A 15,084-nucleotide genomic window follows, 5' to 3' on the forward strand; every position below is an offset into this window, starting at 1 on the left:
TTTGGCAACATATACTGACTCAGAATTAGAAAGAAGCAAAGTGAATGGTGGCCAGTCCACCTCTTTGCTTTAGGTCCCCTGGACCAAGCCTAGTTTGCTCCAAAAGAAACAATGTCTGTCCTAGGCTCAGACCAGCTCCATTTCATTGTTACTCTTTTGCACCTGCCCCGGAACTACCTTATACTTACTATTCAGCAGCTTGCCCACACCTGGAAACCCCTAATTTAGCCCAAGAATTTCTCTAGTCTCACCCAAAGTCCTACAAATCTCATAAAACCCCTTGAATTCACAACAAGAGCAAAAGTTCTCTTTCTGTAATGGCCCAGAATTCTTCCAAGGGACAGTAGAGAAAACTATAGACTTGAGAGGTGGCACCAAAAAAATAGGGTTTTTTCCCTATTGGCCAATCTCAGTCAATTAAATTCTACAATTTGAGAGCATTCCTTTGGATGTTGGCAATAAATTGCCAGGAAGGTTAAAACATACCTGTGTGTAATCCATTGTCATTATCAGTCATGACTTCATTGGCATCAGTCAATTTCTCATACTGGCTACAGTGACCAGTTCTTAGGAACTTGCAAGCTGGGTTATCTGAAGGCCAGAGCTTGGGGTACTTACTGCCTGTGGGGTGCTGGCTTTGTCTTGCCAGAGCACAAAATCCTGAGGGTGTGGGGTGCCTGGAAGCAGAGGGAGGGGCACTAAATGAAGAGGTAAGAATAGACAAGCAAGGTAAATCCCTCGCAACTTTGTGCTTTGAGAATAAGAGTTATGCAGATTCCAACAGAAAAGAAGCAAATGTGTTCCGTGAGGTCAGACTTTGTCTACCAACAAAGTTCATACGGTAATAATGCCTTGGAGAATTTCCCATCAATAACAAGATCAACATTTATATAGTGTTTATTATGTGCGAGGCACTGTTCTCAACGCTTTACATGTATTTATTTATTTAATCATCACAACAACTCCATAAGGTAAGCACTATTTTTTTTTAACTTTTTATTTTATATTGGAGTACAGCCTGTTAACAATGTGATAGTTTCAGGTGCACAGCAAAGTGACTCAGCCATACATATATGTGTATCCATTCTCCCCCAGACTCCCTTCCCATCCAGGTTGCTGCATAACATTGAGCAGAATTCCCTGTGCTATACAGTAGGTCCTTGTTGGTTATCTTTTTTATTTTTATTTTTAATTAAAAAAATTTTTCTTTTTTTTTTTTTGCGGTACGTGGACCTCTCACTGTTGCGGCCTTTCCCGTTGCGGAGCACAGGCTCCGGGCCCAGCCGCTCCGTGGCATGTGGGATCTTCCCAGACCGGGGCACGAACCCGTGTCCCCTGCATCGGCAGGCGGACTCTCAACCACTGCACCACCAGGGAAGCCCCTGGGTAAGCACTTTTTTTTTTTAATATGAGGGGTTTTTTTTAAATTTATTTATTTAATTTATTTATTTTTGTCTGCGTTGGATCTTCGTTGCTGCACGCAGGCTTTCTCTAGTTGTGGCAAGCAGGGGCTACTCTTCATTGCTTTGTGAGGGCTTCTCATTGTGGTGGCTTCTTGTGTTGTGAAGCCCGGGCTCTAGGTGCATGGGCTTCAGTAGTTGTGACACGTGGGCTCGGTAGCTGTGGCTTGCAGGCTCCAGAGCGCAGGCTCAGTAGTTGTGGCACACAGGCTCAGTAGTTGTGGCTCGCGGGCTCTAGAGCGCAGGCTCAGTAGTTGTGGCGTGTGGGCTTAATTGCTCCATGGCATGTGGGATCTTCCTGGACCAGGGCTCGAACCTGTGTCCCCTGCATTGGCAGGTAGATTCTTAACCACTGTGCCACCGTGGAAGCCCTAAGGTAAGCACTATTTTTAAACTCCATTTTCAGATAAGAAAACTGAGCTTCAGAGACATCTATGACCTGGCCCTGGTCTATTGTCTAAAAGGCTTTGAAATCTTTGATTTGCCAGCACATCAAGAGCAGGTCCACATTTTAGAATAGGACTCATGTTAATTAAGATTACTATGTCCAGGGACTGACTGAAAAAAAATAGCTCTTCCATGGTGACTCATGGCTTATGTTTTTAAACCTGAGCTTTGCCTCCACAAAACCAATATATCAGCTCCTATATTTGTCCTCATGTAGTGCAATGGCTTGGCCTGTTAAATTTCTGTTTGAGACTCCCTATTATATGGTATCACTGTATCAGCTATACCATAGAGCTATGCAACACAAAACACAAAATTTCAAAGTAAAACCGCAAACAATATTGTCACTACTTGTCAATTAAAAGGACAGACTTCAATCAAGAAAATAAATACATTATTCATGGGTGATAAACAAAGCAATGTGATATTGGGTTAACAACAACTTTGACAGTCTTAACATACTTGCTTTTTAAAATCTGCAAGAAACAAATGTACCAGCTGAATGCAGTTGAACAAAATCATTATAGGATTAACAGTTTTCTGACCCACTTACTAAAAAAAGCTGAATCACTCAATTGAGACCCAGGGGAAATGCAGATTATACCTTTGCCATACTTGGTTTTTCTTCAATTAAATTACATTCTGTAACCAGTTTTTGAGTCCTTGCCATCTTCTTTTCTTTTAATTGGATGATTTCATTTGCCTTCTTGAATATAAGCCTTTGCAAATTCTTGATTTTTGTAATTGCAAATGTATAATAGAACATGCATCCAGCTTTTTTCTATGCAGTTATTTTCCAAACCCATCAAGGAGGCCTGCTTCTCTCCCTAATCCTTTCCTTTATTAGATTGGGGGTGGATGGGTGGAGTGAGCTGTCAGGAAGAGAAGTCCAATGCTCTTTGCTTACAGATGGGAACTGAGGAAGATGGGGGAAACGGTCACTCCACCTGTAGTCACCCTGGCCCAGTAAAAGAGAGGCGCTTCCATTCCCGCAGGTATGGAGCCATTGTGAGCTATTTCCTATCGCCAGGCCTTGACTAATGCTTTTCCAACTACAGAGAATAACCTTTCTCCTCCTGTCAAGTATTCTAGCCCTTCTCTTCCATCCAGTGTAGCTTCCTTTAAGGAGGTTTCTTCCAGATGAGGAAACTCTTTTCATTTTCAAGCCCATTGATATAATTCCTGACCAACATCTCATCAACAACTCACTCTTAGAATTGCTATGTTTATACTGATTATATGCTTGTCTTATTTCCCTGGGCAGGCCAAATGTCCTCAACCATAGCCAGATCCAAGGGCATGATTGTGTGATTCTCCCTCTTTTTTCTGGCTTTCTTGTTTCTGGCAATAGCACCATCATTCTGTTTCCCAGGTTAGAACCTCAGAGGCATCTCTGCATCCTTCTTTTTCCTCATTTCCACTCCCTAATCTCCAGTCAGTCTCCAAATCCTAGCAATTCTTTCTTTTCAGCCTCTCTGACATCTTTTCCCCATTTCCATCATCCCTTTCATCTAGACCCTTCCAGCAGCGTCATAACTGGCCTCCCCGATTCCCAACTCCCACCGTGAGCTCATCCTCAACACCAGTGCCCGATGATTCTCCTCCCTGAACTACAGCTGTATTCAGATCACTTCACGATTTTAAAATCTCCAATGGCCCCCATTGTCTTCAGCTCAGCATTCAAAGCTACATAGGTGGAAAGACCACAGGTTTTATAAGCAATCTGATCTCTGTTCTAATACCAGCTCTGCCCTTCACTAGTTGCAGGATTTTGGGCAAGACCCTGACCCTCTCAGAACCTGTTTCCACATCCATAAAATAGGGGTAATAATACCCAAGTGGAAAGATTATTGTAAGTTTTAAGCTAGACAATGTAAGCCAATCCTTTGGCTACCCGTAGTTGGCACTCAGTAAATGGCATCTTTCCTTCTTCTGGGAGCCAATGCCAACCTATCTTTACCTTTACAACTTTATTCTTCTTCCTTGGCTGTTCTCCAAACACAACTTCCTGCCCCAGGGTCTTTGGAGAAGCTGTTCTCTCTACTTGCCTTGCCTTCCATCTTTGCCCATATAATTCCCTATGTCCTTTAAGGGCCACAGTCATGAAGTGTTCCTTGATCAGTTTTGTCAAATATTGTCAGTGGCATGCCAAGGGGGGAGGTAAGGATGTGTTGCCACTGACATTGTTTAGAATTGCCAGCTCATAGTGATAATAGAAAGCACACAGACTTTTAGTTTTATGCTACCGTATCTAATAATATCTCCCTTCTCTGAATTCCAAAAAATGCAAAGCATCGTTTATAAGGTATTTAATATACTGTTTAATATAATTCAATACTGGTTATTATTATAGTTATTTCTATTCACGTTTTCTATCCATTATTAAACTGTAAACTTTTTGAGGGCAAGTACCATAACATATAAATCCTTGTTTCTCCTACATAACAGCTTCTATGCAATAAATGTTCTGGATAAATGAAGAGGTTAATATCAACCATACAGACCAAGTTAATATGTAACACATCTGGCATTCTGAGATCAAGGTGGCTTTTTTTGGCCGCACTGAGCGGTTTGTGGGATCTTAGTTCCCCAGCCAGGGATCAAACCCGTGCCCTTGGCTGTGAAAGTGTGGAGTTCTAACCACTGGACCGCCAGGGAATTCCCAAGGTGGCTTTTTTTAACGTCTTATTGTATGAGCACTGACTCTGTGCTAGGCAATGTGCTAAGTGCTTTACATACATCATTCATTATAAAAATGTATCAAGTTCCTACTCTATCCTAAGCACTGTGCTAGGCCTTAAGAAGATGTTAGTGAACAAAATTGTTTACTTACACAATGCCTGGTGGCCAGAGAGGTTAACTAACTTACCCAGGGTTATTCAGCTAGTAACTGGGGGAGCCTCACTTGGAAACTGGGTCTTACCCTAGCAACCATGTTCTTAACCACTATATTATATTTCCTCTGGTGTGAGCTATAGAGAAGCCATAGGAGGCTGGTGATTGCCCAGTTTGACCACACTCTCTTACACAAGCAATGATGGAATCATTCTCGAGGATAGGGATTTGTATTTTCCTAAATCCTAAAGGGCTTTTATAATGTGAATACCAAACCCATACCAACTTCTGATGGTTACTTAATTAATACTTACTGGCCAACTACCTTGATAACTATATAATCCAGTGGACTTCTTCATGACTTGGGAATTTCAAAATTCACCGTAAAAAATTAATCCCCAATAAAAGCTTGTTTCTCCCAGTGACTGTCATGTATCAATTAAATTACCAATATTAACTGGTGCATTATTCCACCTGTCTTCCCAGAACACTTAACTTGCCTACATATACACCTCAGACACAAACAAAACTACATTCTGCAAAACAGGCAATTAAACCTTGACTCTTCGGATAATGATGTTTCCTTTTATCACAGAAAGGCACCAAGAAGCCCATCTAGGCTTTTTACTAAGAGCAAGAAGGGTAGTAGTAGCAGTGATAACACAAACTGTGAAAAATAGATTAAAGGCATTTTGCCTATCCACCAGCAAAAGTTTTCAGTTGTCCTGGCAACTGCATGATATACTACTTCTACAATCAGTTTACTCTGAAAATGACAAAGAAAAATAAAGAGAAAATGGGGGGGAGGGGAATTCACTTAAGAAACAGTGTTATCATGAGCAGTATCAATAGGTATAATTAACTTAACAGCCAACAGATTAAATCAGAATGTGATGCAGAAAGAATAAGACATAACAAATATTTGGCAAATTCTTGAAATGAAATAAAACTAGGAAGTGTCTAGGGGCTTCCCTGGTGGCGCAGTTGTTGAGAGTCCGCCTGCCGATGCAGGGGACACGCGTTCGTGCCCCGGTCCGGGAAGATCCCACATGCCGCGGAGCGGCTGGGCCCGTGAGCCATGGCTGCTGAGCCTGCGCGTCCGGAGCCTATGCGCCACAACGTGAGAGGCCACAACAGTGAGACGCCCGCGTACCGCAAAAAAAAAGCAAACAAACTAGGAAGTGTCTAAAAATAGCTTCAGATGAATGATCTATGTACAAAACACATCAGTAGTGTGTTTAGGGCCAAGATCATTGAAAAGAAGTAGGAAAATGTGAGCACAGAAAATTAAATCACAAATCTTTCTATATTTGGGCATTGGAAGACCCGAAAATACCCAACTCTTGAGCATAAAGCAGTTGTTTTCTGATGAGTTTGAGCAGTGGAGACTGCCGAATCACTAGAAGAGAGAGTGAATGTAGGGAGCAATTTAGTCAATGTTGGGAGCGATTCAGCCCAAAACAGAAGGGTTTTGTTGTTGTTGTTGTTTATTTGTTTGTTTGCCTAAGTGGTATGGCTCTATTATGAGCTGGTTTCCAGATGCGAATTCTTAAGAGCAACCAAAGGCACCCTTGGGCTCACATCACAGCCTCTCTTGTGTATAACCCATTTATATATTTCTCAGGCAACAAATCCCATGGTCAGATTGTAGAAGCCTGTTGTTTTAGATCAGGATTTCTCAACCTCGGTGCTACTGGCATTTAGGGACAGATAATTCTTGTTGGGGGTGGATGCTGCTGTCTTATGCATTGCAGAGTGTTTAGCAGCATCTCTGGCCTCTATCCACTAGATGCCAATAGCGACCCCCATCCCCAGTTGTGAAAACCAAAAATGTCTCCAGATACTGCCCAATGTCCCCAGGGGGCAAAATCACCCCCAGTTGAGAACCACTGGTTTAGAGGATGCAGAGATGATCATCCAGCCCAACCCCGTACCATACGGATGAGGAAACCAAAGCCCAAACACACTGAATTCCTTTCTCAAATGTACACAGCTGGTTAAACACAGATCTAATCCAGGAGCCTCAGGTCATCACTCTCAGTAACTGCACTATATGCCAACTTTAGTCATTTGCATACCACCGTCATGATTTTGCTCTACCCAATGACACATTATTATTTATTATTTTTATTGAGTTGACTATTTTTTAACTTGATAAATTTATTTTAAAAGGAAATGGAGGGGCTTCCCTGGTGGCACAGTGGTTGAGAATACGCCTGCCAATGCAGGGGACACGGGTTCGAGCCCTGGTCTGGGAAGATCCCACATGCTGCGGAGCAGCTAAGCCCATGCGCCACAACTACTGAGCCTGTGCTCTAGAGCCTGCAAGCCAGAACTACTGAGCCCGCATGCCTAGAGCCTGTGCTCCACAACAAGAGAAGCCAGCACAATGAGAAGCCCGCACACTGCAGCGAAGAGTAGCCCCCGCTTGCCGCAACTAGAGAAAACCCGCACACAGCAACGAAGACCCAACACAGCCAAAAATAAGTAAATAAAATAAATTTATTTTTAAAAAAAGGAAATGGGGAACTATATTCAATACCTTGTAATAGCCTATAGTGGAAAAGAACCTGAAAAAGAATACATATATAACTGAATCACTTTGCTGTATACCAGAAAACTAACACAACATTGTAAATCAACTATACTTCAATTAAAAAAAAAAAAAGGAAACAGGCATATAAAGGAAAAGAAGTCAGACATAAAAGATATGAAAAATCACGGTGTCAGAGGGAGAAACCTGTGCTTTTTTTTTTTTTAAGTCCTCGCGGCTTGTAGGATCTTAGTTCCCCAACCAGGTATCAAACCCGGGCCCCTGCAATGGAAGCTCGGAGTCCTAACCACTGGACGCCAGGGAATTCTCTGTGTTCAGTTATTTTATGTATTTATTTATCAAGAACCCACACTGTGCCTACCATGTGCCAGGCACTATTTTAAGTGCTGTACATACATGAAATCTTTTTATCTTAATAACAACCTAAAAGTAAAAGGGAAAAGGGAGTGTGGGGTGGGGTTGAGGGGACCCTGAGAGGATGAAGGGAAAGGTGGGAGGGGCTGCCAAGGTGAGAACCTAGAGATGGGAGGGGCTGGGAAGGAGTCCCAGCAGGGCATGCTGGGGCACCGTGATAGGTAGCAGAGAAAGCACACGCCTACACCAGGCAAGGCAGGGTATCTGCTAAAGGCTGACACTACTGAGCGTCAGCCACTGAAGTTAATGTTTTTCCCTTAAAAATCAAGTTGAGAATCAGTAGAGGTACACACACCACACTTTGCAAAATGTTGAGTCAATTCATCTCCAAAAAATATAAAAAGCTTTTGGGTAACATTTTAGGAATTTTTGAGACTTTTATGTTCCCACGACTAGTTCATAAGTAAAATATAAAACTTAAAAAAATGCACACACACTTAAAATTGCTGAATGAAAATACCAAGTGTAGAACTGCTTTATCACGTTTTGCCAGCTCCTCATGTTTCTTCCACACTTAACTTTTCAAAAACAAATTTTCTGTAATATGTTTTGTCTTTTACACTTTCCAGTTTTTGCAGATCAGGATGCTAATAAAAATAAACAGTTTGAGGAAATTCGATGAGTGTTATCATATTTGGAAATATCAGGGTTTCTAAAAAATAAAACATTTCATGCTTTACTCTTAGTGATGTGACAGCACTTATGTGGAAATCCATCCATTGCACGTTAAGTTGGGTCATACCTAAGTTCACCAAAATATCCAGGTACCAAAAGCAACACTGAAGCAAATATATTATAAAGGAATATAAAAATGATGAAAATGTGAGGCTTAGTAACTAAGAGCAAACACTTTAGAGTTAGACAGCATCATAGTATCACGTCCTAGTATATACTAGTGTTATATACCAGCATAGGTATAGGGTCATTGTGGGGATTAAATGAGATGTCATAAAGGATTTAAGGAATTAAATGCTAAATATATTCTAGCCACTATTATTATAGTATGAAGCAGAATAAACTAAATAATAAGCTTCTTAGAAGTCCGAGGGTTTTTATATCTTTGCTTTGATGAGTTTTGAATCCTGCCACTAATTTCCATGTGGGGAGGTACTTGTTCATTCTTCTTAGCTTAGGGTTGACCTGTCTCGAATGGCTTTAAATCAGCAATTTTCGAAGTGTGGTTCGTCAACTCCTGAGGTCCCAAAGAGCCTTTCAGAGGGTCAAGGAAGGAAGCACTATTTTCATAATAATTGCAATGATAGTAATTCTAATTTTATTAATAAGAGTAAAACTAATTTCATAATCTCATATTTTATTTCATAATTTCATGTTAGTAGACATAATACTAATTGTCTAATACTATTTTTGTTTTTCACTGTGTTGACATTGGCATTGGTAATGCAAAAGGAATAGTGGGTAAGTAACTCTACTGATACCTTAGCATGATTCATGACAGTGGTACCAAAGCGAGTTATTCTTCACTACTATGTGCTCACAAGAAGAAGAAGAAGAAAGCTAATTTCATTTAAAAATGTGCCTGATGAAGCAGTACTTTTATTAAATCCCAATGCTTGAGTACACATCTTTTTAATATTCCATGTGATGAAATGGAAAGTACCGATAAAGCACTTCTGCTGCATACCTAAGTATGTTGTTGTCTTGAGATAAAGCCCTTGTACTTTTGAATTGGGAGTTGAACTAGTCACGTTTTTCATGGAACACCGTTTTTACTTGAATGAATGATAGACAGACTTTGGTATTCAGATTTGGGTATCTGGCAGATATTTACTCAAAATTGAATGTACCACCCTTTCTGGCAGTGACAACCTCCCCACGAGAACGTGCCTCTCGCAAAGGATCCCCTTCATCCCTCTCCAGAGGAGAAGAGGAAACACAAGAAGAAGCACCTGGTGCAAAGCCCCAATTCCTATTTCATGGATGTGAAATACCCAGGATGCTATAAAATCACAACCATCTTTAGCCATGCACAAACAGTAGTTTTTTGTGCTGGCTGCTTTACTGTCCTCTGCCAGCCTACAGGAGGAATAGTAAAGCTTACAGAAGGATGCTCCTTTAGACAGAAGCAGCACTAAAAGCACCCTGAATCAAAATGAATAGGAAACCATCCCAATAAACACATTTTGGATTAAAAAAAAAAGAATGTACCAAGTCTGTCACTTCAAGGAAAACAATAGACACTATGGTTACCAATGATAAAACTGGAGCTTTCCAGTAGAAATAAGAATTTTGGAAAACTCATACACACCTCAGTGAGCTTGATAGCTTGCCAATACATAAAGACCTTTCTGATGAGATCAGTGGTTATATTAATGAATGGTATTTTAAAATATATATAGTATAATGACATGTGACAATATTTGGAAGATCTGCATAACTCAGTGAACCAATATTTTCCCAATGACTGATACATACTTCTAAAGAATCAATCACACATGGGTAAAAGATCCATTCAAAGCGAAAGGTAGATCAGTGGATTTCCTTGATGTGGTTTTAGATTCCACCTTGCAACTAACCTTTAAGAAGCTATCACTTGCCGAGTTTTGGTGTATTATCAAAGAAAAATATCTTCAACAATCAGAAAAGGCTATTAAAATATTCCTCCTTTTCCCAATTGCATCTTTGTGAGACCAGATTCTCTCCATATATTTCAACCAAAACAAAACATCACCACATTGAATGGAGAGGCAGATATAAAAGTCCATTTTCTACTGTTAAGCCAAACATTAGAGATTTAGAAAAATGAAAAACAATGCCTTTCTTCTTGCTCATTTTTTTTTGGAGGGGAATATATATTTTTCATTAAATACATTATGTTAAGATTTAACAGGTTTATTTTAAATATTTAAAATAAAAATTTTTCTGTTTCAATTTTTAATACAGTAAATATCAATATCTAAACCTATATAAAGTTTTTTGATATCTTTGATGATTTTTAAGGGTGTAAAGAGGTTCTGAGACCAAAAAGTATAAGAACCACTATTCTAAATAGTTCTCCAAACTTGGGCTGGTCTCCTTTGACTATTCACAAGAAGATAGTACTTAGGGCCAAACCTGTAGTAGAAAATGATCACTTCCTAGTCCGGTTAGGCAGGGGAACATTGTGAAGAAGGATCCTCAGAAATTAGAGTTAGCATTGTAATTGTTCATTCTCACAGTAACAGGCAAGTCTAATAGAGTAGGACCATCGAGTTTAAGGAAGGCAAGGAAAAGACCTTTAGGGAAAGACAGGCTGCAAATCTGCATCAGGAAAAATAAATAGCTGAAACAAACGACTTTGAATTAGGAATTCTGTTTGCTCTTGATATGTGTGTCCCTAATCTATTTATAGGAGTAACTTCTCCTTTCCTGATCAAAAAAGACAAAAGGGATTCTTCAGTTGGGTCTCACCATGGGCCCACAATTTCTGCTCAAGAGGGCATAATAAAAAGTGTGAGAACAATGCATTGTTGGAATGGTACCATGGTCAACTTTCAAAATTTAGCTCTAAGACTGATGTGGGAACCCCTCTATGGTCTGTCTCCTTTTCAGTCAACAAGAGAACAAAGTCAGCCCTGAGGCTCAGGACCTTTAGGATTCTGACCTTCAGCCTGAGGGTAGAAGGTGATGTATATACTTGAGTATTGTTTAGGCTCTGAATTTAATAAGGACAAAAAGCCATGAGAAACCATTTGACTCATTTCAGCCGCTCAGTGTCCTGAAATATTCCATCTTACTGTAATGAATCAAAATACGGTCTAACTCAAAAATGGGTTGTTGTCCAAGAGGAAAGGGAATAGTGACCAATTCTAGCTTCAGATGGGATTGTTTCTGAAAATAGAAGACAGAGCATTACCAATGAGGTCAAAGCAAGAACTGACTGGAATCACCCAGTAGGTTCTTCAGTCCTTGGTTTGATCATTGCAGTAAGCTTTCCTGATAGCACCTTGGATATCGACACAGGCCATCTTGATCACAAATTACTATTTACCTTCCTCAACACTTATATGTGAGGAAAGTAAAGAATAACGATATATATGTGAACCCTGGAGTCAGCCTGTCTGGATCTGATCCTGTATTTCTCAAGGCCTCAATTTCCTTCTCTGTAAAATGAGAAGAGTGATAGTACTGACTTTTAAGATTCTTGAGAGGATTATCTAAGATAATGCGTATAAAGCACTTAACACAAGACATGGCACATACTAAGCGCCTAATAAACGGAGGTTATCATGGAGCGTCTTTGCTTCGTTATTTCCATCTGTGAGCAGTTTTTTCCGTTGTTTCTCAACATAACCCCTTTCTTTCGGGGCTGCTGATCTCTGAGGCATCTGGTCCCTTATATCCCTGAGTCATCATCATTGAGATGCTGGGTTTCTGAAGTCATCCCTCCTACTGCTCTCTAGGGCTCCCTCTCTTGACTGCTTAGCTCTCACGGGGGCTCAGACCCACAAGCCGTGGCTGCAAGTCTCTGTCGGGCTTCGCCACCCGTCTTGGAGAAATGTCCTCAGTCCCCTTGGTGATCACCTAAGACTGAGACCCATTGGACCCAGAGAAACGCCCCAGCCCTAGAAGCGGAAGTGAGGCGGGGGGTGGGGCCGTCCCCTAAGGTGAGAACAAGGCTAGGGGCGAGGCCGTGCTCGGAGGTGCGCGCGAGGCCACACCCCGAGGTGAGCGTGCTGGGGGCGGAGCCACACCGGGTGGACGTGAGGCCGGGGGCGCGGCCGCGTCGGGGAGCCGCCCGGACAGTTAAGCATGCGCCAGCTGTCTCCACGGGCGGTGCGCGCAGCCGCCGCCGGGCGTGAGGCAGCGCAGGGGTTAAGGCCGTCGGCGCCACCTGGGCGCCGCTGAGGAGACCCACGAGCCGGCGAATCGCGCGCTGGCGCGGCGAACAGGTGCCCGTGCGCGTCAGGCGCCGGCAAGGGGCGGGGAGAGGGGGCGCGGCCGGAAGCCCCGGGCCGGGTGCGGCCGTCCGGGTGAACTGGAGGAGCTGAGGCAGTCAGGAAGGAGCTCGTTGGGCTGCGCGGCGCGCCATGTGGAGCCGCCGCCTCGGCCCCTGCAGCAGCCGCTGTCGCCGCCGCTGCTGCTGGGGCTGCCGCCGAGCCGAGGGACATGGAGCGCGGCTGCAGAGAGCGGCCACCGGCAGCAGCAGCAGCGAGCGTCGCAGCGACAGCGGAGCGCCGCCCGCCCCGTGAGGCGCTGCCCGGCCAGCGGCGGCAGCGGGAGCAGCAGCAACAGGGTGGTTGAAAAGCCGGCGGCGGCGTTCCTCCTCGCAACCGCCCCTCCCGCTTCGCCTCCCCTCAGTCTTCGCTTTCTCAGCCTTCCCTTTGCCACCCCGTCCTCCTCCCCAGCGCTCGCGGAGCAGCTGAGCCCGGGGGCGGGGGAAGGGGGCGCGTGCCGCCGGAGCGGGGGAGGGGCGGGGCGGCGCGCGCCGCGCCCAGGGCTCTCGGAGACCCGGGGGGCGCGTGCCGCGGCGTGAGGAGAGGCGCGGGGCGGTGCGACGGGGCCCCTCCCCCTTGCAGCCTGGCGCGCGCCGGCCGGGCCGCACCGCTGCGGGCTCCGCGCGCGCGGGCCATGTCCGCCTTTTGCCTGGGCTTGGCTGGCCGCGCTTCAGCACCCGCAGAGCCGGACAGCGCCTGCTGCATGGAGCTGCCCGCCGCGGCCGCGGACGCAGTCGGGAATCCAGCCGCAGCCGCCGCCGCCCTTGTCTCCTTCCCCGGGGGCCCCGGGGAGCTGGAACTGGCGTTAGAGGAGGAGCTGGCGCTGCTGGCGGCCGGGGAACGGCCGTCCGACCCCGGAGAGCATCCTCAGGCCGAGCCCGGGCCTCCAGCCGAGGGGGCCGAACTGCAGCCGCCGCCCGCCCAGGATCCCGAGCTGCTGTCGGTGATCCGGCAGAAGGAGAAGGATCTGGTCTTGGCGGCCCGACTGGGCAAGGCACTGCTCGAGAGGAACCAGGACATGAGCCGGCAGTACGAGCAGATGCACAAGGAGCTGACAGATAAGCTGGAGGTGAGGACGTCCCTCCTGGGATGGGTGGGAAGCGGGGGGTGGGGGGGAGCCCAGGCACCCGCCTGCCGGCCCTCGGTAGCTTCGGGAGCCACTCACCCACCCCACCCCATCCCACCTTTCTTGCTCATCCTCCCTCACAGAAAACCACCTGGAAGCGGGGTAGCATGGAGGGTTTTGGATTATCAGACGAGGGCATTCATTGAACCCACCTGGCTTTCCCACCCTACTCACAGCAAACGGGTCTATGCACGGCTCCAAACACTGTGGGCCGTTCTGTGTACGTACTGTACACAGCATCTAAAATAGAGTTTACAGTATGACATTTATTTGTACAGCACTGAGGTGATGTCCACACACAGAGAAATTAGAAAGTCGTGAAGCATTTAAAATATGCTCCATGTTTTCAGAGAAGTAGTTAATCGCTAATCAGGGTGTTAGCCTAAAGCGTTTCAGCTTTGGAGTTAAGGCCTCCAGATGCCCTTGTCTTAACTTCCCGGCAGCTCAGAGTTGTGGGAAACAAGTGCCCCTAAAGGAGCTTTATATAGCCTTCAAATAGTTAAGGATTAGGAAGTATGGTTCCATTGCAGAAATCAGGTGAGCCTGCGCTCCGCATGTGACCACTGGTTGTGGATTTGATTTGGACCTCAGTATTTATGTGTATTTAAACAGTACTTTTCTGTTTCTGTTCTGGGTCTCACACATGCAGTTGGTTCGCCAAATGCAACCTGTGAGAACCATACAACTTTAACTATTGTTATAAATACCCCTTAAAGTGTCTGTAAGATTTCTGCCACTTCTCTGGACCAAAGTCTTTTGCAGCTATGCCTGTTTGTTTTCTTGACCTTAACTAGAAAAGGGCCTTGAAAGTGGTACAGGTTGCCACCATTTATAAAAATTAGATTTTTTTTTTTAAAGTGGGGGTAGGGGAGGTGCATCATGGCAGTGGGGATGAGCTTATCCTTTTCTGCCTGTGCATTTACTGTTGTTACCCAGTTTGGTTGCAACCAGTTCTTTTTATTCTTAGAAGAGAAAAGTACAGCCGTGAATGAGGTCCATATCACTGCTGCGGGTCAGACAGTCAGAATGTAGATTCAGAAACTTTTCTATAATAAGAAGTGTATCTGTATTCCAAAAACATATCATAAGTAAATCAGGGAAGAAAAAAAGGAAACCACTGTAACCCTGTAGTTCAGTTGGCCTCTTAACTAGGTCTGCCAGTCGATGAACTCCTGAGATACCTCTCTGAAAAGTGGTTTGTGAAACCTATAGGTAGACTGCCAAAAAGCAGCCCAGTGAATTGAATTGTTTAATTTTCACTTGAAGTAGAGGTCTAGGAATAAAAGGGTGTCTTTTTTTTTTTAAGAGATTTGA

The 15,084-nt window shown here is 44.2% G+C and overlaps 2 protein-coding genes across 5 annotated transcripts in view; both read left to right on the top strand.

Annotated features, from left to right (window-relative positions):
- The first annotated feature begins 9,644 nt into the window (after positions 1-9,644).
- LOC132436398 (small ribosomal subunit protein eS27-like) lies at positions 9,645-9,803 on the top strand. Its single transcript, XM_060029300.2, has one exon. The coding sequence runs from the start codon at positions 9,645-9,647 to the stop codon at positions 9,801-9,803; it is 159 nt and encodes a 52-aa protein (XP_059885283.2).
- Positions 9,804-12,657: 2,854 nt separating this feature from the next.
- Positions 12,658-15,084, top strand: part of LOC132435924 (BICD family-like cargo adapter 1) — a 97,429-nt gene continuing 95,002 nt past the window's right edge. For all 4 annotated transcript variants that reach the window (XR_009521681.2, XM_060028170.2, XM_060028171.2 and 1 more), the window contains exon 1: positions 12,658-13,713. Coding sequence is in view for 3 of the 4 variants with exons in the window: in XM_060028170.2 (XP_059884153.1) it covers positions 13,279-13,713 (435 nt within the window). In the remaining variant the exon portion in view is untranslated. The remainder of the gene's footprint in view (positions 13,714-15,084) is intronic.

The sequence above is a fragment of the Delphinus delphis genome, chromosome 13, assembly GCF_949987515.2.
Source record: "Delphinus delphis chromosome 13, mDelDel1.2, whole genome shotgun sequence".
NCBI classification, from domain to species: Eukaryota; Metazoa; Chordata; class Mammalia; order Artiodactyla; family Delphinidae; genus Delphinus; species Delphinus delphis.

What these genes read in the sequence shown, in the direction of transcription:
- LOC132436398 (XM_060029300.2), top strand. Translation starts at nt 9,645, where the DNA reads ATGGATGTGAAATACCCAGGATGCTATAAAATCACAACCATCTTTAGC.